The 22,874-nt window shown below is 32.5% G+C and overlaps 2 protein-coding genes across 3 annotated transcripts; one reads left to right on the forward strand and one right to left on the reverse strand.

The window, feature by feature from the left end:
- Positions 1–335: 335 nt before the first annotated feature.
- On the reverse strand, positions 336–14,771 carry LOC139521948 (collagen alpha-5(VI) chain-like). Of its 2 annotated transcripts, none has more exons than XM_071315765.1 (8): positions 14,665–14,771; positions 10,952–11,109; positions 10,485–10,599; positions 9,885–9,998; positions 9,150–9,263; positions 6,310–6,593; positions 1,859–2,132; positions 336–1,058 (listed from the first exon to the last, which is right to left on the reverse strand). In XM_071315765.1, the coding sequence occupies exons 2-8, from the start codon at positions 10,952–10,954 to the stop codon at positions 475–477; spliced, it is 1,488 nt and encodes a 495-aa protein (XP_071171866.1). In that variant the 5' UTR covers positions 10,955–11,109; positions 14,665–14,771; the 3' UTR covers positions 336–474. The 2 variants fall into 2 exon arrangements, with proteins under 2 accessions (XP_071171866.1, XP_071171865.1); XM_071315764.1 differs by lacking the exon at positions 14,665–14,771 and adding an exon at positions 12,420–12,811.
- Positions 14,772–20,552: 5,781 nt separating this feature from the next.
- On the forward strand, positions 20,553–21,548 carry LOC139521467 (uncharacterized). Its single transcript, XM_071314941.1, has one exon. It carries the CDS (start codon positions 20,553–20,555, stop codon positions 21,546–21,548), a length of 996 nt encoding a protein of 331 aa, XP_071171042.1.
- The last annotated feature ends 1,326 nt before the right edge of the window (positions 21,549–22,874 follow it).

The following is a 22,874-nucleotide window of genomic DNA, read 5'->3' on the forward strand; positions in this document are numbered from 1 at the left end:
GACTTTGTGATATATAATGGTTAGATTATTGTGTGGTGCATTTTCACTTCATATAACGGATAAAGTAATTTATAAGAGCAAAACAACTGGTTTCGCATGTTGAACAGGATCTGAAAACCATTTTTGTCCAACTGAGATGACCCTCAGATTTTGTTCAGTCACTAGTTTTCCATGTTGTGTTCTGCATACCGTTGTTTAATTGTCGTTTGTCATGTGGTCGTGAAGTCGGATTTTATTGTCATGGCATTGTCGGTTTGTTTTCCAGTTTGAATATCCTGTTGATATTTTCCGTCTTTAAAATTAGAAATTTATCTAAATTAAGCTGTGTCTTTGACAATAACTTTGTCGATTTGGATTGTAATTTTTATTAACCGAAACATATCGTCGACAATACACACAAACATACATAAATTACGCGAAAACAAATAAATCTTTCTTAAAAAGTTTTTAAAATTTAAAAAAATAATAATACAGTTATTGTCGTATACTGAAGATATTATCATCACAAGAATAATACTTTGTCATAGCAGCGAGCGACTCTAATGCTTTGAAATTATCATCTTCTGTATAAAATACTTGACTAGGATCATTCAAAACTGCCTGATAATTTTCCATCACACTGTCCTCCCCAGCAATAACACCAACAACTTCTAAACCATCTTGTTTAGAATACAAGACTTCGTTCTTTATTTTATCCATTTCTGTCCACTTCCCATTGGAGATAATTACCACGATTTTTCTATATGCTGTAAACTGTTTATTTAATCTCACATGTTGCAAGGCATGGCTGGTATTTGATGTTGATATATGGTTGTCGACGTTAATTTGTAGTGCTGCTGCGATACGTTTGTCTTTGTCTGCAGACCACGACAAGGAAAACACTAATTTTGGTTCTTCAGAATATGAGTACATGCCAATTTCAGCATGTGAGTTATACGTTAATACTTTGTCTATTACATTACGTGTACCTGCACGACGGTCGTTGTAATTGTCTATTGTTTGGTTATTATTATTGTCGAGAAGTATGATTATTTGTGTTTCTTCTTCCAATATGCAATCTGTAAAGAAAATACTGTATAGTTACTTAAATAGAAAATCATTAAAAAAAATAGTAACAAATCATCATGATATGTAATTGTGGGAAAACATCTTTTTTTGTTTTTTATCTTATTTTGTAGAATAAGTAAAGATAAAATTCTAAACAATTTTTATTTTATTTGCTTTAAATGGTATATTGCTGTTTCATTGAAGTATATAGATGAATAGTATTATATATATTTTGGGTCTTTGCAAGGGGTACATATTTCTTGTCCAAATCGAATAATAAAAACATTGTACTTGAATGTTTTGATTCAAAATTAATTTTACCTTTATAGGACATATGGGTTCGTGTAACGTTTAAAGGAAACTAATTATTTAATTTACAATCTAAACCGTTTTATTTCATTCCAGTATAATATGATAAGATTATTTATTTTGTGTAGTGTTGTATGGAATGATCGTTCTTTTCGTCATGTTCAATGTTCTGATATTCTTTTGTTGTAGCCCTACACATAGAGCTTTAATTCTCCAATCGGTATTTTCTGCCTTTTTTGTACTATAGATATTGAACAAAACATAACGTAATCTTATCTGGTGTCATAACATCAAAGTTAAGAATTTGAATAGAAGCTATAGTAGAACACGTATTTAACTTCCTGTTCATATTTGGAAGTAAACAACCAAAAGCTACGTTTTAGCAGTACTTTACAAGATACCAAATTTATTTTTCTAACCTTCTAAAACTACAAATGATTAAAAATGAATTTTAAATAGACATATTATAGTTATTTTAATTTTTCTATATTTAAAAGAGTACCTGCACACTCAGGATGATGTGTTTCTTTTAGAATTTGATTATACATATCATCTAAATGATGCGGACTATATGTATAATACTGTCTGTTTGATATCGTCAACATCTCTGTATATGCAATCGACTGTCCGATTCCGACTGATAGAATACGTATACCCATTGCGTTGATTTTCTTTGCCTCTTCAAAAGCATCGTTCCTGTCAGTTGATAGACCGTCATGTAGTAGAATAATGTAGCTTGTTGTTCGACGTGATCCCATAGAATAACTTGTAAGCATCTGCGATAGAAATTTTGTTTGTTTTGATAACACACAATACACAGCACAAATGTGATATTCCCTTATCGGTAATTGCTTCAACCCAGGTTAGACATTTTAAAGTTTTAAGCTTTAGAAAATAGGTTTTTAAACTTATTTAAATTGTAGCATTGATTATTTTAGAAAATCGTCAACTTGAAACACTTGCAGATTTAATATAAAACATGAATAAAAAATAATCTCTGTTATATCATACAAACTGAAAAAATATGTAAGGGTAACTGAAAATCCCTAAACAGCAAACAACAATACACAAAACGCTTTGTACACAGGAAACTAAATACTGTGCAATCAGAACTGCATCAAAAACAAGAAAGACATCATTTTCACTGGTAGGGTATCCATTTTTGATCAACTATTGTCCCTAATGTTGCACATCAAAACTTGATTATAAGTTTGTTATTTAATTAAAAGATTGAAAAAAAAACAGACTGTCCATGTCTGTATTTACTCCAGAGCCCCTGCATTAAAAGAATATTTTCCCTAGTTAAACCAATATATCAGGGTTTGAGTTTCCTTTCGTAATATCTCTAATAGAGTGGTCCAACCTAGCATATAGAATGGCATTCTTGTAAAATAGGGACGAAAGATACCAAAGGGACAGTCAAACTCATAAATCGAAAATAAACTGACAACGCCATGAAATGGAAAAGACAAACAGACAAACAATATTGCACATGTCACAACATAGAAAACTATAGAATAAACAACACGAACCCCCACCAAAAAATAGGGGTGATATCAGGTGCTCCGAAAGGGTAAACAGATCCTGCTGCACATGTGGCACCCGTCGTGTTGCTTATGTGATAAAAAATCCGGGAAATAGTCTAATTCGGTAGGTCACATTCATGAAAGGGAAGGGGATTGTAGTAACTACGTAAGGAACATATCCGATATCAATTGATACTATCAATATCTGCAACGTTCTACATCACAAGGAGGTAACATCTAAAATTCCTATTTATTTTCAAAATCAGTCTGTTCCTATTGTATCTTACAGTTACACCAAAACAATTGCAACTAAAATATTTAACTATAAACAAGCATTGCAGGACCTTGACTTAGAACAATACATAAAATAACCTCCGACATGTGACTGTTCCCACTCGCCTTATAATTACAGCCCCTCTGGTCATGTTATAACTGGGGATCTAAACATAATTCAACATGAAAATCTACGAAAGGTGATTTCTCATGGTCCTAAGTTTAGAGAACCCCAACAAATCAATTGGAACCATAACTTCAAAATAATTATGGATTCCATTGAGGACTACAACAGAGCATGGGCTAAGCGAGAAGAGGTTGAACTGGACACTTTGTCAGAATGGATTAAAACTATCAGATCTCTGATAAAACGTCACATTCACAAGTTGAAAAACTGTGAACGATCGACCAAAGTCTGTTTTCAGAGACAAAGAGGCAATGAAATGTCTATCATCTCTTCATGATAAGTATGTTGTTGTTCCTGCGGAAAAAGCTTCAAATAATATTGTCTTTGTATGTAAATCTTATTACTACGAATGTCTTGTAAAAGAATTGGGTATAAAGAAGCAATCAGGTGCTCCCACATACAAAGACATATCATTTGACAAGGATGAGATTTTAGCAAATCATAAGTCCTTCATGGCTTCAATAAACATTACATTGAACACCAAATCGGAGGACTTACCTTGTTTGTATTGGATACCAAAGCTTCATAAAATTCCGTACAAACAACGGTATATTGCTGGCTCATCTTCATGTTCCACTAAAGAATTGTCCATTAGATTGACTACAATTCTGTCCGCAGTGAAAGAGGGTCTTCTGAAATACTGTGAAACTGTTTACTCGCGTATTGGTGTCAACCATATGTGGATTCTTAAAAAATTCTTTTGAACTTCTAGACAATTTTAAATCTCGGTCTTTTTCTGAAATTAGTTCTATCAAAACTTTTGATTTTTTTATTCTGCGTACTGATGTTGTTTATCATCTTAACAACGTGTTTTATAGTTCTTTCATTTGTCTTTGTTCTATTATTAATAATACTTTTACTGTTGAATGGTTTTATGTGATATCCGTTTGACGTGGCTCGGTACTTATACATCTCTTCAATGTGTTTGTACTGTCTTTCATTTTTTGGTGGCGTGATTTGTATATGCGACTTTTTGTATTTCTTTGGTTCTTATAACGTGACTCTGTACTTTAAAACATCCCGTCAGTATGATGTTGTTCTATTTTATGTCATTATGATATATTTCTATTATGAATTACAAAATACGTTGAACCATAAACGTCAAAATCATTCAATCGCGTAGTGGAATTAACAATTTGTGGATTCTTATAAATTCTATATATAACTTTTTGACTATTTTCAATCTCGGTCTATTTCTGAAATTTATTATTACATATTTTTGATTTTTTATCCCTAAATGCTAACATTGCCTATGTAAATTTTAAAATTGTTTGTATGCACATTGAACGACAAATCTATGTGACGTATAAACTTTTCTGACGTCAGACACACAAATCAATGAATGTGTTTGTAGATAGATGGTTTTATGTTCTGTTAAATTGTTCCTTTTAAAATTGTTATACGATGATGACTGATGTACCCATATTTTGACTATTTTATTTGTTGTGTCTGTTTAGTTAACGCATCAATGTAAATATAACGGAATTTGATGAGACTGTCATCAAAGTGAGAGGGTTAGCGCTATAAAACCAGGTTTAATCCACCATTTTCTACATTTGAAAATGCCTGTACCAAGTCAGGAATATGACAATTCTTGTCCATTCGTTTTTGATGCGTTTTGTTATTTGATTTTGCCATGTGATTATGGACTTTCCGAATTGATTTTCCTCTAAGTTCAGTATGTTTGTGATTTTACTTTTTGTGAAACGTCAACCAACTCGTGATGGCGTCCGTAAAACTTACGAAGGGATGATTTCAACTTCACCATTTGGAACTCTTGGTTTAATAGCTTCCTTGTGAGCAGCAACCCTCTATCAAGAAAATCATGATAGGAAATGCAAGCACGGGAATATCGTATCAATTCGGAGATATATAACCCGTATGCAGGTGCTGCTGGAATGTTGCTACTTAGAAATAGAAAGTTCACAATTTTGTCGTAAAGTTTTGTTTTCAACCGACCCTCATTGTCAATTTCTAGATGTACATGTAAGTCAAGATATGAGGCCGACTTAACTGTATCTGTAGTATCCTTTATCTCTAGTTCGATGGGATTGATGCGTTCCACCTTGTCAACAAATTTCGAATTATTTAGTAAAAGAACATCATCTATAACGCGGAAAGTAGAATTAAAGGATATCGCTAACTTCTTATCTTTATAATAATAATACAGAAACAAGTCGCCAAGTAGAGGGCACAATTTGTTCCCATGGAATTCCGACAGTCTGTTAAAAAACACGTCCTTCAAACGTATCAAACATGTTGTCAATCAAGAAATCAAGCATCTTGATAATATCAGTTTCAGAGATTTTTTTGTTTGAATCAGAGTGATCCTTTACAAAGTAGGATTTATTCCTACCTAAGACAAGATACTTGTATCTACGTTGGCCATTCTTTTTTATGAAGCAAAGTAATACCAGCTCTTTCAATTTGTCTTTTAGTTTGGAATGTGGAATAGTTGTGTGAAGAGTAGAAAAGTCAAATATTTTAATACTATTATAAGATGAAAGAGAGTTAGATTGCATGTACTCTTAAAAGATATTTGGATTTTTTAAGTATTCACATCTGATTCACGCCACCTCTAGAATATGCAGTTTCACAATAACTTTGAAGCCCTTCTTTGATTGCTGTAAACTGCAACAATTTATGAAAAGAAAAACACGATAGGAGACGCATGCCTCGTACTTTTTACAAGGATATACACACTTTATGTGCAGGCAATATTGAAATTAATAGAAATATTGAAAGCTCCTGGTACAAAGTTTTGCGTTTATGCAGTTTTGTTTACATTAACTACATGTATAAAGATGCCAATTTAACATATATACCATTACAAAGCTAAAGATGTTTGTTGTTGGTGGAGTAGTTTTTAATGTGTTTTTATATAATTTTTATAGCCTTCACTCCACTGAAAATATCACGGGCATATAAAAAAAACCAACTGCATTTATGGTGACCTGTCAAATTTACCTGGCGAGCTTGTCGTAAGGCGATGGATGTGTACGTTGCGGCTTCTTTCCCCTTGATTGTCTCCAAAACAGCATTCATAACAGTAGCCGATGTGTAATCATCGAGATCAAACAGAACTGTGGAATTAATGTTATAGGCTATGACACCAATTTGGAAATCATTTCGACCAATAGGAACTTTGCTGATAAATCTATTGATAAAGTCGATGCTTTTGATCACATCATTTTGCAAACTGGCAGACGTATCAACTACAAATACAATGTCTGCAGGACCTGGTCTACAGTCTGTAAAAATTGAAATGCATTTATCTTGACAAACGTTAAACAAATCACACGAACGGGTAATAAATCTATTGAAAAAAAAAACTATAATTCAGAGGTTGTCGTGTGTTTCTATGTTACATATTCGTTTTTTCGTAAATAAAAAAATTCTACATAAATTTAGCCATTAGTTTTCTCGTTTGATTTTTTTTTTACATATTTATCATTTCAGGGCCAGAGTAACTGACTATGCTGTGTGGTATTTGCTCATTTTTGAAGGCCGTACGGTGACATATAGTTGTTAATGTCTGTGTCATTTGGTTTCTTGTGAAGAGTTGTCTTATTGGCAATCACATCCCACGTTTTTATATGTAAACGATATACATTAAAAAAAAATTATGCTGAATCTGTGTTTAACATATGAGCACAGAACATGATATGGACTCTAGAATACTTTAAAATGTTTAGAAAGGATGAACAAAACTTCAGTTCAAACTTTTTTTTATTCTTTGTAGGATCCTTTCGGTCATAAATAAACTCATCATAGATACCAGGACTAAACGTATATACGCCAGACGCGCGTTTCGTCTACAAAAGACTCATCATATTTGAAAATATCTTCAAGTAGTCATGAAATTATACAGTTCTATACAGTTCTGACATTCAGAAGTTTGAGTTTTTGCGCTAAAGGGAACTGTTGGTAAGTTCTTCGAGCACACCAAATGTATAAAATGTTATTTCATCATAACCTGATATTGCTTAACAAGGTATTTTGCATCCTACACTTTGAAACAAGTACAATTTCAATTGACATCGTAACTTGTCTGTTGAAATCTTTTGATGCACAGACACATCGTTTCCCAAGAGATACAGTATTAAAACAAATATGATTATACTGGAATGCGACTTATACAATATCGTATTAACTGTCTACGATTATTGTGCGTTTGTACGTGTATAAATTTTATATAAACTCTACATTTTCCTTTATTTAACAAAATTACGCGATGCCTGTACTTTAATTGATCATGTCACATTTTAAATATGTAGCGTATCACTTTCAAGTCTAGCTCAGAAGATGTCTACCAATACATGAAGCTTTATAATTATCAACCATTATACCCCTCTTCATTGTATGTGTCATTGAGTCCATATGCGTTTAACTTATATTCACTTATTACTTTAATCTCATAATTCAAATATATTCAATTAACTAAGACAAATCAAAGTAACAACAAAAAATTAAAGGAATTGCGCGAACTTGCAAAGGAGCGTGACCACGTGCGTTTACAAAGTAAGTGCTATGTTGTATATGCATTACCCGCCATGCATTTCACAACACCAAATACAATTATTAGAGCTAGTTTTTTTTTTAACACATATGATAAAAGCTAAATAGGTTCATGTAGTATGTGATGTGGATGCAAAACACAATTCTATCAAGACAATAGTTCAATAATAGCATCTTGAATTTTTAGATATCGTGTATAAATGATTTCGAAGATTTTTTTTTATATGAAATGATTTGCAATTCACTTGAAATGATACTGATTAGTTATGGATTGTTAATTTGAGCACTACTGATGAGTATCATGTTGACAATACTGCTAGTTGATATTTGACACTGAGGGTATAACCAGCTCAGAAGTCAGCACTTTATGTTGACATGCACAAACATTTCGTTGTTGAAAATTTAGAATTATTGACACCTCATGTTGTTCTACCCACTGTCATAGATGGTCATAAATGTATTTGGCACTTTCGTTTATAATTTTTTACTTGTAAAGCTATTCCATTTAATGTTTGATTCGCCTTCCCGACTTTTTTTTTATTTGCGCACCATTGATGAGTCATATACAGCTGGTTAACGTCAGAAGTAGAACTAGCATTAGCATTTTTCTAATATACGTTTACATACGTCGTAACTACAATCCCCTTCCCTTTCATAAATGTGACCTACCGAATTAGACTATTTACCAGATTTGTTATCTCATAAGCAACACGACGGGTGTCACTTGTGGAACAGGATCTGCTTACCCTTCCGGATCACCTGAGATCGACCCTAGTTTTTGGTGGGGTTCGTATTGTTTATTCTCTAGTTTTCTATGTTGTGTCATGTGTACTATAATTGTTTGTTGTCCTTTCCATTTTTAGCCATGGCGTTGTCAGTTTATTTTCGATTTATGAGTTTGACTGTCCCTCAAGTATCTGTTGTCCCTCTTTTACTGACCATAGAAAAATTAAGTGAGTTTGGTGCGCAAATTTCAGTTAATTTTACACAAAATAAATGTAGTTTATTGTCCTCAGTGATTGCTATGACAATTTTGGATGCATTCTATTTTTATTATATTTTCAATATTATTTATGTCCATAACGTTTTCATTTGAACTTATCATCAGTATGTTAATATGGAGAACGCGGACAACATGGCACAGTCAGTGTTTATTTGGAAGGTAGTATTTTTGAATAGATTTTATTACTGCTATGAAACGTACTTCCTGCGTGATTGATTATAATTAACATTGTATAATTGACGAGCTAAAATACAATAATCTAAAGTAAAAATCTATTTAATCAAACCTTTTTCACACACACGTCCTTCATATCTGTCGGAACAGTTGCACGTGAAATTATTGAATAGATTGTTACACGACCCTCCATTTAAACATGGTACAACCTGGCATTCGTTATAATCTATAAAACAATGAATAGATTTAATGGATAAGTACATATTGTGTAATTATAATGAGGTGTAAACTATTGCAGATATGTAAGTCTTCTATCTTAAACATGCAACTAGAATCCGTTTATACCTTTTATTACTAGATTAACTTTTAAAAGAATGAAGGAAAAACATCAGTTTTCAATGTGAATTTAAGTAATAAGATGCAGAAATTAAGTAGTTACAGCGTGCCAACATTTTAAGACATCGGTTGTGTTTAACATCAAACCTCGGAAAGCAAACACGTTAAGACACACAAAGCATGAAATAGAACACTAAAACGAGTCATAGAATTACATATCCATAAGATAACGTAGTCACTGTAGTGAACATGTTCATACGTGGAAATGGTCATTAAATCTATTATAATTAAATCGATACGGAACGAAGGTATGCACATGTGGACAATTACGTATCAACTATTTAAACAATGGCCATTTACCGGCCAACTTTTAGATAATGGATATTTGAATAAAATTGAGAACGGAAATGCGGAATGTGTGAAAGAGACAGCAACCCGACCATATAAAAGACAACAGCAGAAGGTCACCAACAGGTGAATAACATGTTCTTTCAATCAGTATAAAACATACCTGTCTTACAATTACTGGCTGGATCCCATCCTGGCACACATTGACAAGTGTAGCTAGTACTAGTATCATTACATGTGGCTCCGTTATGGCAAGGAAAAGAGAGGCACTGATCGTCTTGAGACAGACAAAACATTTATGAATTGGCATTACTTATTTTCACGCTACCAAAATCAATTTAAATAAAAATGTCGAATAATGGAGGTCAAACATAGGTTGGCAAGTTCTCTGATATGTTGCGCAACTAGCGGTTTTGCATTAATACGTATTTTCACGCTTCCAAAAGCTAATTAATCTATGCAGAATAACGGAATTTACACATACGTTTGCATGTTCTCTGATATGTTGTGCAACTGGTGGTTTTGCATAACAACATATTTATAAATTTGAAAACTTTTTATAGTAAAGATTGTCAATAATGTTATTTTTATGTATAAATAGTTTTGATTAATAAATTTAATTATGCTACACGTTGTATCAGCACAAAACAGCTATATCGACATTAGAATCTTTAACAAACATTTGTTTTAATCAAAATCAGACAAATTTAATGTCATGTACACAAAAATCAAAATAATAAAGTCACGCAAACTGGCTATTTACCTGAACATCCTAATGTGTAATGTGCTGGACAGGGTGTAGATAGGTAACAAGCTTGTGTTGAGGTACAAGTATGACCCTGGTTACAATAGTACTCCCGTGATTGCTCATTGTGCTCCTGAAAACAATATATTTGTTTTTTGGTAAATCAAAATGGATAAATTCTCAAATGTTTCGTTCATGAGAGGATGTATTCTTATAATCATTAAAAAGAAAAGAACATAATTCTACGAGAAAGGATTCGTTGATTAGAAAGATTTTTAAACCAATGTTTAGTTTTTACTTTATTGTTGAATTCAAATAGGAACAAACCTTTTGAAAAGCATTTCTGAATAGCAATTATTTAACTGTTATAATCTGCTCCGCTTTTGTGCTGTCTAATTTTAAAGATATAAATTTTTCAAGTAGATGACTAATGTATAAACTAAGACTAACTAGTTAACCTATCAAATGCTTAAGTCATTATTTACCATACAGCTGTCTTTGTTATTTTCACAATAAAGCTCATTTGTATTGCAAGCGGGGTCACTTTTTCTATTTCTAGTTGGAGATGTAAGGAACGAATGAGCTTCATGTCGTTGTATTTTCCATGGAGCTTCTACTTCAGCATAGTGTGCGTTCGATAATTCTACAGGGTAATATATAAACATTAGTCAATATAATGTTTGCTTTTCTCAAATTGAGCCTTGGCTATGAATGTTTGGTTGAGTTGGGTTTTTTTTAGTCGCATTCGTACTATTTGGTTTGTATAGAAACCGACACTACTAAATATAAAAAAGAAGATGTGGTATGATTGCCAATGAGACAACTATCCACAAAAGACCAAAATGACACAGACATTAACAACTATAGGTCACCGTACGGCCTTCAACAATGAGCAAAGCCCATACCGCATAGTCACACATCACGAAGATGATACTTAAATGGACATTGAAGTTAGAATTCCTGTTCGCTCAACATAGAAGCATGGATAAAAGGAAATTTTGTTTTTAAAAAAAAAGGAACAACATTAAAAGAGGGCGAAAGATACCAGACGAACAGTCAAACTCATAATCGAAAACAAACTGACAACGCCATGGCTAAATAGTGAAAACGACAAACAGACAAAGAACAGTAGACAAGAAACAACATAGAAAAATCAAGACAGAGCAACATTAACCCCACCAAAAACTGGGGGGAACTCAGGTGCTCCGGAAGGGTAAGCAGATCCTACTCCACATGTGGCATCCGTCGTGTTGCTCATGAATGTTATCACAAATCCGGTGAATAGTCTTATTCGGTAGGTCACAATGACATTTATGAAAAGGGAAGGGGATTGTAGTTGCGACGTAAGAAACATATCAGATATCATATGTGAAACGGTTATTCCATATCGATCAACCAACTCGTGAAAGTGTCCGTAAAGTCTATGAAGGGATGATTTCAACTTTACTATTACAGTATACCTTTTTAAAGTCAATGGTCGGATAGATGTAAGATAGTTTACATGTCGCTCAATATATGGAAAACTGTAAAAGACAAGAGATCGAAGATTTTGCAATTCTTGGACTGAGAATAATCATTAATACTCGTTATAGAGTAGTGTTTGAAAAAGAATTCAAACTTTTGTTGCAATTAAAAGTTTGAAAAGCATAAATTGTTCTTTTTCTCATGTTATATGCAGTATTGTACATTTGTTTCGAAGTGTTTTTTTCTCGTTTGAGAAAAAGAAAGATCGATTAAAACATTGATTTATTTTGTTTAAAAACTTTAACTGTGCAGAATGATGTAAACCAAAACATGTCCGATAAATGTAAATCATTGATATTTTTCTGTCCATGAAGACAGTTAAACAAATACACAAGGATATGAAATTTACATTTGAAGTCATTATAAAGTATAATAACAAACAATGTAATAATATGTGAAATGGTGGTTAAAACTGTAAAACAAACTTACCTATTAATAAAGTAAATATAAATGCGTAATATGAAATGTACATGATGTAGCTGCGGAAAAAATAATACTCTCTTTCACACCAATACTTCTCAAATGGATAAGATTTTACGTGTATAAGCATTAAATCAAAGTTTCAATTTTATTGACTCTTGAGACTTCAAAGATAAATATTTAAACTACTCACATATACTAAATAAACCAATAAAAATGTACTTGAATAAGTTTTAAACGCTTCTGTATGGTAGATACATTTACAATTTGAACTTGATTCGCCAAATCAAAATTGATTATGATTCTATTGGAAAAAGTAAAATCACAAAAATACTGAACTCAGAGGAAAATCAAATCGGAAAGTCCCTAATCACATGGTTAAATCAAATGACAAAACACATGAAAAAAATGTCCTTTCTATTAAACTTTCTGCTTTTCTACATTTGGACATCCTTAATAATTTTCATACACATAAATGTTTTTTGTAATTCATAGTAAGAAAAAAAAAGAAATGCTAAAAATCATAAATTCGTACACGAAAAAGGAAACCTCAGCTGAAAAAACACAACGCAAATAAAGATTTTGATGTCAGATGTAAATTACTTGAATTAAGGAACTGAAATCGATTAATAACATGAACATTTCAAATTTTACTTCAAAATGCTCATTTGGAGACTTAATATCTCCTCAGTGATGTTCGAGTCCATAATATTTTAAACCCAAAAACCGAACAAAAAAACGTTGAATAGGTAATAAAAAGGGTCAAAAATATATCCAAACAAAAACAAAGAATCAGAATAAGTAAACTTTCTATAGAGGTAATCCTAATACATTAACGAACGGGTAGTACGAAGAATGCCACTATTAAAGTGAGAATTATCTCTGAGTTTTTTTGTGTGTCGTGGTTTGATGATTTGTCTGTTCGTTGTCTGTCATTTTGTCCATGGTGTTAATTGTTAAAATCAAACTAATTCTGCTTGATTTTTCTCCCCTGGTATCTACTGTCTCTTTAGAAATTTGATTATAATACGAATTAAAACTTGTATTCCAACTTACATAGTTTGAAGGTTACAAAAAAATAATCAGAGTTCAAATAGTACAATAACAAAAATATCGAACTATAAAGAAAAATCAAATCGTAAAAACACATATCCAGTGGCAAAATCAAAATCTCAAACACATAAAACGAAAGAAAAACAACTTTTGTATTCTTGAAATGGTACAAGCATTTTCTAAGCTCACTAAGAATATTTTGTATACAATTCTTCAAAGCTAGAATTTAAAATTTCATCGTTAAACTCGTCTCCTTAATAAGGAAGTACTTCACTCTATATCATATTTACCTATCGCCATTGGCAACTTACTGCTCAACACGTTTACAATAAAACAATATGCTCTTTTAGTACAATTAATTAAAAACCACGAGTTATTGACTGCTATAAAGATTAAAAAGGTATACATAAAGTATATTGAAGATATAGCTCTGATTGTTCACTTTCTTGCGGTACTTCAAATGTAAATTCGAATGTTTATACAACTTTAAATGAACAAAAAAAATCATAAAATAGGGTATAGTTGTAAATGAAAGCAGCTCTTATTCAGGCCAGACACTGCCCTTTGGCAGCATTTTGAAGAACAAACCAAAAACAGTTACATAGAAACATTTTGAATATTTATGCGATTTACATGTATTATTGTTGTCGCCTTTAATTTTTCCGTATATCTTGTTCATCCGTTTTATCCGGTACGCTTCCGTTAGGTGTCTATTTTATGCGGTAATCGTCTGTTGGATGTACGTTCGACATCCGTTCTGTCTGGTACGTTTCCGTTTCTCGTACGTTGCATATCCGGTCTGTGTCAGTTATACAATCGTTACGCGTCCGTTTTATTTGGTCAGTACATCAACGGAACCCAATGGATAACAATTTTGTCAACGGACAACTTTTATGTTCAACCGTTAGACGTCCGTTCGTGCTATCCGGTAAGGTGTGACCGAGGCTTTACATACGAAAAAAAATAAAAAAGGGGATATATCATATTAATTGTATTATCAAATTACTGTATTGTGAGATTGTTTGACTTTACAACTATTTTGATTTTAGCGTCACTGATGAGTCTTATGTAGACGAAACGCGCGTCTGGCGTATTTAATTATAATCCTGGTAACTTTGATAACTATTGTAAGCATATATGTTTGTGCAATCGACTGTCAAACTGTTACATAAATATTGCGTTCACCCATCGCCGTAATTACCCTAGTCTGCCTTAAAGCATCATTCCAGTATTCTACTAGGCTATCATTTGTTTGACGATGTAGCTGGTTGTTCAATGTGGTCCCACAAAAAAATGTCACCTGAAACAAAAATCAAGAATGTTTTTATTATATACATCACATAGAAATACTCATTGACAGCTCTATAGATATTTCTCCCAGTCTTTAAAAAATATGTGATCAATATCACACTCTTCTATTTCACACCAGGGCCATTTATAACAAAAATCATCTAATTTCTGCGGTTTTGGTAGTGTTTTTATTGCCCAGTCTTTAGGGTATTTTTTATCGTGTTTTGTATATTTGTATTTGTCTATTAATCGCTTTTTCCCATTGCGTAGTCAACTTGTCGTCGACTAATGCGTTTGAATATCCCTTTGATATTTTCCGGTCCTATCTTTATATTACACTATGACAGTTCCTTGTATCTACTTTGAAGTTCTAACAACATTATGGCATACTTTGAACGCAAGTTGAGTAGATTTTGGCAATTTGTAATTAAATGTCACAAAAAATAGATCAAAACATTCTTAACTAAAACCAAAATTCTGTTGTCAATAATGAAGATATATCATTTTTTTGTAAATACAAGATAAATAAAGCAGGTCAAAGGTGTTGTTTCGTGTAAAAGTTTACAAACTTACAACTCCAGTGTGGTCAATACGTCCGTTGTTGATTGCCGTATAACAACAACAAATTTCAAAACCGATGGAGCATAAAAAAAAAGCATGACAACTGAAAAATCATGTTGATAAAAGATGTTCTTGTAGTGATAAAAGAGGGACGAAAGATACCAAAGGGACAGTCAAACTCATAAATCTAAAACAAACTGACAACGCCATGGCTAAAAATTAAATCATTATGCAATTATGAAATCATTATGAAATCATTATGCAACTCAGAGATAAATCATTATGCAATTATTGTTATTAGTCATTATCTTAACCTCAAAATCTCACCTTATAAAAAGTCCAGGAAAAACAGACTTACAATATTAATTCACAAAATCAAGTTGTATATACGCATGCTCATCTATGTTTCTGTTTCTACAATCTACGTACAACTCCTAGAATTTGTGAAAGGGTTTAGTTTACATTCATGAATATGATTATAAGACAGCTTAGCTATTTCAGATTACAAACTACTAAAGACTATATATAAAAACAGTACTAGTATATGAAAAAAAAGAAATTGTTTAAGGATTTTCTTACCCCAGGAGTAAATTACCTTAGCCGTATTTGGCACAACATTTTGGAATTTTGGGTCCTCAATGCTCTTCAACTTTGTATTTATTTGGCTTTTTTAACTATTTTGATCTGAGCGTCACTGATGATTCTTATGTAGACGAAACGCGCGTCTGGCGTATAAAATTATAATCCTGGTACTTTTGATAACCAATTAAGATGATAATGAGAAGTCATAAAAAAGTGTTTTTTATCTGACAAACACAGTCCTGTTCGGAATGTTTCATGACTGGTGTACCCCCTATTTTTGACAGTTTTTCCTATTATGTCTGTTTGTTTTATTGACGCATCGTTGTCAATATAATGCAATTTGATGCGACTGTCTTACAAGTGAGACTGTGTTTGAGCTTTTGATTTTGTCATTGGATTAGGGACTTTCCGTTTTAAATCTTCCTCGGAGTTTAGCTTTTTTGTGATTTAACTTTTTACATATATTTGTGATTAATTTTGTTAATCTATGTATTTTTGTAGTATAACAATCGTCTCCCCATTGTAAACCGACATTGAATTCGTCATAGTTATAATATAATACATATCTCACATAGCTTTTGAGATAAATGAAATTACATAACATAACAATCATAACCATATCAATTATAAACATAAATTTTAAATTCAAATTGAAAAATTGGTTTTCCAATGTTAGAATTCGATGAAATACATGTACAAAATATTGAAAAAACAAAGAAGTTAAAGATCGAGTTATAAATATAATGATTAAAGACAAAACCAAATAACAGTATAACCTCTATAAATCAAAGAATATCGGCGAAGTGACATTGAAATGTTTTCATAATAACTTACATTTCATAAAACATACATTTCAAACATATTTCATTAGATTCTCAATGTTAGTAATATTAAATGCTATTTCTAAAGTATATTAACAGTCATATTGCATGGAAAACATATATGTGACATACATTCTATTTTTCGGTATAAGACCAGAAAGTAGAAGCATTAATTAGTAAAGCAAATTGAATATAAAAAGTAAAACATATAAATATATAAACATATAAAAACAATGTACATTCATGTTCTAGTATTTCTAAATATGAATTACTAAATTTGATATATTTCAATTGGTATTTCAATGTGATAAAATTTCAAATCCAGTAAATATTTAGACATGATACTTTAAACATATGGAACGCTGTGCGTTTAGCTTTGTGTTTCCTTATTCTACATTGGCTAGAAGTATAGGGGTATGGTTGAGGTATCAAAAAAACATGTTTGAACTACCCGCTTTTTTGCGCCTTTCCTAAGTCTGGAGCCTCTGACCTTTGTTAGTTTTGAAGGCTTTTTATTTTAGTTCATTTGTATTTTTTGGAGTTTAGTATGACGTTCATTTCACTGAACTAGTACATTTTTATTTAGGGGTCAACTGAGGCTCAGCTCCGGGTGGTGAAATATCTCGCTGCGTTGAAGACCCATTGGTGACCTATGGCTGTTATTTGGTCTTTAGTCGGGTTGTTGTCTTTTTAACATATTCTTAATTTCCATTCTTAATTTTATGTTTATTGTAAATACTGTAAATATACAACTTAGATTAATATTTTGTTTATCATATATATTGTTTTACACATAAAGTTCATACGTGTTTCACGTTTCTCGTTTTTTTATAAAGATTAGACCGTTGGTTTTCCCGTTTGAATGGTTTTACACTAGTAATTTTTGGGGCCCTATATAGCGTACTGTTGGGTGTAAGCCAAGGCTCCGTGTTGAAGGCTGTACCTTGACCTATGGTTTACTTTTATAAATTGTTACTTGAATGAAGAGTTGTCTCATTGGCACTCAAACCAAATCTTCCTATATCTATATAAGTATTTCTCTTTTACTTTCAACATACCTGTTTGACAATTATTTCCTGCATACCCAGCAGAACAGGAACAGTTGTAGGCATTGAATAAGTCTGTGCAGACACCACCATTTTGACACGGGCTAGATGCACATTCGTTTATTTCTGAAATTAATCGAAGGGGAAACATTGATTGATCATATTGATGTTAACAATGGTGACGTTTGTAATGATGTGTTGTCTCTAATAAGTTTATGAAAAAATAAATCAAGTCTAAAAGTGTGTGATTAATAAGTCGAATTTGATCAATTTATGTAGGACAAATCGAGAAAAAAAATTGGAAGTAATCGCCAAAAGAACGCCAAAAAGCTAGACTATTATGTCGACAAACTAATTCATTAAATGAAAATATCCCTTTATAGATTGTATTATCTGAAGTGCTTTCTTGGCTAAACCTTAACCATGCATGTTTTATCCAAACATTTGCAATCCAGGGCTATATAATAACACACAGTAATGTTTTGAGCTCTATGAACAAAAAGGACATTAATGAAATATTTTGTCTGTAAGAAATTTAATACTGGAGATTTGTTGAAATGGCTTTATTATTGTTGCTGACATCTATTTTAAATGAACTCTGCTTTATAGAATTCTCTAAGGCAATGACTTTACATCTTGTTTTTATATATTGTGTATTGTTTTAACCTCAAACACAAAATAAGTTAACTACAACATTATACGTATATATCCATAGTTTTATTTTATTCATATGTTAACAGTACTCCACAATTATCTGCCGAATAGTATAATGCAGATCAATGTAACGTAACAAAATTTCGTCAGTATCGAGTAGTATTTATAACATCCGACCCGTAGAACTTTCAGCATATGTGTCCCAGCATTAATACCAAAGTCTTCGTAAGTTATATGTACCTTAAAAAACCTAATCATAGCATAAGGAGTCTTTTGATCCCTGTTTGGAACCCTATCAGTCAAAAGTTTGTTAATAGAAAAACCCACCTGTAGCACAGTAAGTCGCTGGATCCCAGCCTGGTAGACATTGACATTCGTAGCTTGTATTTGTATTTGTATTTTGACACGTTGCTCCATTATGACAAGGAAAAGAGAGGCAATGGTCGTCTAATGATATAAGGAATAAACGTATAAATTACAAATATATGTAGCGAAGACTATATGTCAAGAAGACAGCATTACATCGTTGTGTTAACAATAATATTCACAATAATAATAATACAATGTTGCTAATGTAAGTACACTTTCGCTAATTAGTCAATCGTACGAAGTCACATGAAAAGATACAAATTAAGGTAACAAAAAATTAAGGAAATCACTTGAAACCCTTAAGAAGCGAGACAGGAGAAATAACACAATCGGGAATAAGACAACAGCGATTTACTTGGAATCCCACCAAAAACTGGGATTGGTTTTTGTGTGCTTCAGAAGACTAATCGTTTCCTGATTCACATGTGGCGCCCTTCTTGTGTTGCTTTTTATAAGCACGATCCCAGTGGTAGCTATAATTTCTGACATATTCATTATTAATTGAAAATGTGTAGGACTTGTAACTCCTGAATGAAAATTAGAATGAAATTCAAAACAGTGTGGATGTGGCCATTGATTGACACATTAAATTCATCCATTGACTGGGACAATTTACGTGAACGTTTGTCTGTAACGACCACTGTTCACGACGTACCTACGATAGACATTTAAACTGTGGGGTCACCAAAGGTTTCTTAACGCCTTTAATTATAAAATAATTCAAAAAATTAATCAGGAATAACTTTTATGTTTTGATTTATATAATTGATATAAATCAAAACATCGTGTTATTTCTGATTAGTTTTTCGAATTACTTTATTAAGGTGTTGAGAACCTTTGGTGACCCCATAGTTTAAGCGTCTTTAAAAAGTACATAGTGAGCAGTGGTCGTTACATACAAACGTTCAACTAAATTGTCCCAGTCAATGGATGAATTTAATGTGTCAATCAATGGCCACAGCCACACTGTTTTGAATTTCATTCTATATATAGTTTTAACTATATCGATCTTTTAGCATTCACCAATTGATCACAAAACGATAGAATAAGGTTGAAATTAGAACATTTATCTACTGTAACTGTCAAAAATCCAATTTTGTTTTTCTTGGAAGGCGTCACAGAAAAATAATAAAATAGCCTTGCCAGACGTCATAATTATTTGGACGAACCCATCTGAATCAGTATCTGGTCAAACCAAGGAATTGTTAAATGCTCAAATAAGCACTTCGGATTTTTTTTCTTTTTTCTTTTTTTTTTTAAATGCTCCAGTTTACCCAAAATAGAATTCATAATTATTACCTGAACAGCCTAATATAATATGTGCTGGACAGGGTGTAGAAAGTTAACACGTTTGTGTTGCAGTACAGGTATGGCCCAGGCCACAATAATACTCCCGTGCTTGTTCGTAGTGCATCTGAAATTAAATAAGTTGTCCCTTGCGTCTCAGGAATCGTTTTATTTGTGTATTGTTTAAAGATTACAACATGAAAAAGAGAACTGATGAGGAAAGTACAAATTTCGCAAAAGAGCTATGTCGGTGATTTAGAGACAGATTAACTTACGCGTCAAACGTTAACACTACTTTTAACGCCGTTTCCATTCACATTGTTAACGTCATCATATCTTCTGTTAACATTGTTCTATTGTTATGTATCATGTTACTATATTGAGTTGAGAGTATACGATCAAACGAACCAGACGTTGTTTTACTGCCTGTCCAGACTTTCAGTTAACCCATCCGTCACATTGGTGCAGTGACCAGGATAATGACGAAAAAGAAAGCCATTAGAGTGGGTCATCGAGGAGCCGCAAGGAGATTAATTTCAAAGATTGAAGAGGAATTAGAGAAAGAAACAACACAACGCGACGAAATAGAAAGCCTATGTGCAACTTTGAAGAAGAAGAGGGATATTCTTTCGGAACTTGATAATGAAATATTAGAGGAGATTGCAGAGGAAAACATGGAAGCAGAGATAAAAGACTCAGATCGGTATGTTTTAGATATAGAACGAATTTTTACAAAAGTACGCAATTCATCAAGTTCAAAACAGAAAAACAAATCAAATGAAACTAGCTCTAATCAGAACTTAAATCCAAATGCAGCAGATTTTGTTTTTATCAACTCCACATCTACATGTAATACGCCACATCCCATGCAGAATAATGATATGCAAAACAGATCGTCAATGAGCGCAACAAATTCTAGCATCTACCACAAGCTACCAAAATTGAATCTACTATATTTTAATGGCAATTTGTTAAACTGGCAACCTTTCTGGGATGCGTATCAATCAACAATACACGATAACCAAACATTAACAGACGTGCAGAAATTTACGTATTTGCAAAATCAAATTCAGGGAATCGCCGCGCAATGTATCGCCGGTTTACCACTCACAAGAGCAAATTACTATCAAGCCGTATCAATACTGAGAGAGAGGTTTGGTCAGAACCACAAAATCACGAACGCATATATTCAAAATTTAATTGATTTACCCGCACCGAGGTCAAACGCAGACAGTTTGAGAAACTTTTCCGACAGAATTGAGTGTAGCATACGCGGATTAGAATCGTTAGGAACAAACGAGAGTACATTTGAAGCCATTCTTACGCCTATAATATACAATAAGTTGCCGTCCGATGTACGAAAAAACATAACCCGAGACCGCGGAAACGACGACAGGGACATTGAATCATTGAGAACAGACATAAAGAGGGAAGTATGCGTACATTGCATCTGGTGGCCCCGAGTATGTCGGTGATTTAGAAACAGTTTAACTTACGCGTCAAACGTTAACACTACTTTTAACGCCGTTTCCATTCACATTGTTAACGTCATCATATCTTCTGTTAACGTTGTTCTATTGTTATGTATCATGTTACTTTATTGAGTTGAGATTATACGATCAAACGAACCAGACGTTGTTTTACTGCCTGTCCAGACTTTTAGTTAACCCATCCGTCACAAGCTATACTTTAAATGGCAGTAATGTGCGAGTAAAGAAACAATTTTCAATCAGTACTGCGGCTCTTTCAATCTTTAAATTAACTTAATTTGAATGAAAATAATGTTGAGAATGGTTTAATAGCGAATTTCATGACATTATATACTATCTGTTATCAAACAAAGTCAAATATATCATAGTTCATCATGCGTAAGAGTTCGTGTCTTATGGGACAATGATATGATAAATTCTGCTACTATAAAGTGACTGGTTATGCATTGATTGTTTGCTTTCAAAACAGGAACACATTTAGATTTCATGCTATATTGAAAATAATAAAATCTTTATTTTTCAAATCTTAATCGTATTCTCACTTAGAAGAATATCATTCTAGAATAAAACAAATTCCATTAGATAAGACGAAATATATATCTTGGGTATCTATTTGTACGTCATAGGATATTATAAGAATCAACATTACTTTTTCCGATTTTCAAATCTGAAAATACAAATCAACGTAAGAAATAAACACTGATGGATTTCAAATAGGAGCTAGAGCTGGTGCCTCGACAAAGTAAGCGTCTCCGAATATGCTTGATTAACCTGCCATACAAACAAATAAAGACAAAATCGGAATGTGTTAAGATAAACGACTATACTAGTGTATCAAAGACCACTTTTAACATTTTGTTCGTGAGTTGAGATACAGACACATCGTATCGGTCACCTTATGCGTTATGGTATACACAAAATTTAGGGTTCTTGACTTTTAGTTCCTCATCATAATTTTGTTGAAGCAGATTTTTCGTCAGAAGTACAAATCATGTTAATGAAATAACCAATTTTATTTGCTAATTGGAAATTAATCGGAACAAAATAATTTAAGACAGCAGAGAAGATAATTCTGTTTTAATTGGTTATTACTAACCGACTTAAATAAAAGAGTGAGCTATTAATACTGTAAATGTATGATGTCTCTAGTCTGGTCAAAGGGTCAGAGTGTCCTACTTAATTAAACGATAAATTGTTGAAATTAGATAACATGTTTTCACGTGCAGAGAAATTTCACTTATGACCAATGCATCTTTCTTATTGGTCAATGATCTTGCGGATCAGTACGAGTTCACGTGTAAGTGTATTGTG

This window comes from Mytilus edulis, chromosome 4, assembly GCF_963676685.1.
Source record: "Mytilus edulis chromosome 4, xbMytEdul2.2, whole genome shotgun sequence".
NCBI lineage: Eukaryota > Metazoa > Mollusca > Bivalvia > Mytilida > Mytilidae > Mytilus > Mytilus edulis.